This window comes from Octopus bimaculoides, chromosome 18 (genome assembly GCF_001194135.2).
Source record: "Octopus bimaculoides isolate UCB-OBI-ISO-001 chromosome 18, ASM119413v2, whole genome shotgun sequence".
Lineage (NCBI taxonomy): Eukaryota > Metazoa > Mollusca > Cephalopoda > Octopoda > Octopodidae > Octopus > Octopus bimaculoides.
Genome location: NC_068998.1, coordinates 51,025,314 through 51,026,768, shown reverse-complemented (window position 1 = coordinate 51,026,768; position 1,455 = coordinate 51,025,314). Strand labels below are relative to the sequence as shown.

The 1,455-nt window shown below is 31.5% G+C and overlaps 1 protein-coding gene across 5 annotated transcripts in view; it reads right to left on the bottom strand.

The window, feature by feature from the left end:
• Positions 1–361: 361 nt before the first annotated feature.
• Positions 362–1,455, bottom strand: part of LOC128249863 (uncharacterized) — a 6,568-nt gene continuing 5,474 nt past the window's right edge. For 3 of the 5 annotated variants that reach the window (XR_008265989.1, XR_008265987.1, XR_008265988.1), the window contains 2 exons: positions 924–1,108; positions 362–445 (listed from right to left, as the gene is read on the bottom strand). Coding sequence is in view for 2 of the 5 variants with exons in the window: in XM_052974405.1 (XP_052830365.1) it covers positions 412–445 (34 nt within the window). In the remaining 3 variants the exon portion in view is untranslated. The remainder of the gene's footprint in view (positions 446–923; positions 1,109–1,455) is intronic. The other 2 variants (XM_052974405.1, XM_052974404.1) reach the window with 1 other exon arrangement.

Below are 1,455 nucleotides of genomic sequence, written 5' to 3'. Positions count from 1 at the left end.
TGTGACCTTTTTCTGGCGTGTGCTTATACCATCTTTTTTTCTGTTTTTATTCCATTATTATTATTATTATTATTATTATTATTATTATTATTATTATTATTATTATTATTATTATCATTATTATTATTATTGTCATCGTCGTCATCGCTGTTGCTGTTATTTTTCGTTCAGTAAGTATTTCATTGTTCTTAAGTGTCATTAAATCTTTACACTTAATTCCACAGTTAAGACTCACGGAAATCCCACGCACACAACCAAACTCATCCCCGACTCTAACTTGACTCAAACTTGAGATATTCAATAGAAATCCCTTTCTCATGTTTCCACAAAATTCAACCAAAATTACAAGACAACACCAATATATTTATTATATTTTTATTTATGTATACATGTATTGATTTTTTACACTTCTTATTCACAACTTCGGAATTGACAGGAATATGAACTGTAATGAGAAGAGAAAAGAATGCTTATTACAACATCTGTATTGGAGGGAATTAAGTTAAAATTAACCAAAGAGATTTTCCTGTACATAAGTATTGAGTGTTGGTGTTAAGTTGACAATAGTATTTCTGAAATTAATGTAACAACTTTTCTGCAATATTACATTTTCTGTACTTGTGTATAATATACCAATTGTAACAATTATTGAGTGTTATGCATATAGGAAACTGTATCACATGACTGAAGAAATTGTTTATAATGTTGTTTTTCTAAAATGCACGATATATTTGTATTAATGGTTTTATGCCTGTGTGTGGGGGGCGGTGCGTAAATCCAATTCACAATATATGGATTCAAGGAATCCGGTAGTACTTACTAAAAAATCCTTAATGTATCATTTTACAAAACATTAATAATATATACGGTCGTGTCTGGGGAGAGTTATTCTCTTTTGGTGCCTTATAATTTAACACACTCACGGGTAAAATTTCCACTTATTTATTATACGGTCGAATTGGATAGGCTTCGTAGACAGGGTCCCAGTTACGGTTACTAGAAGCTGAAGGCATCGTTACCGGCGTATCAAGGTTACAGAGACTGGATTAGTGAACTAGTTAATCGGTCGTTGACGGAGGCAATCGTCAACAGTAAATGGTGCTTTGCTCTTGAAAGAGAAATTATAGTAGAAACCATTAAAGCTTTGGCGGTAGAAAGAAATAGAATAGAGGGGGATTTAGTTAGAAATATTATTATTATTATTATTATTTATATAGAAAGGATTGAGGTAACTCCTCCTGAAGATATAGAGTCAAAATTAAAAGAAGAGTGACATTTGCTATCTCGTGAACAATATTTCGACATCTTGCGTGTCTTCCACTGGTTCAAAAAATAAATTTATCAATCTACTTCATTTTCGTTTATATAGAAAGGATTGAGGTAACTCCTCCTGAAGATATAGAGTTAAAATTACACGCAAGATGTCGAAATATTGTTCACGAGATAGCAAATGGC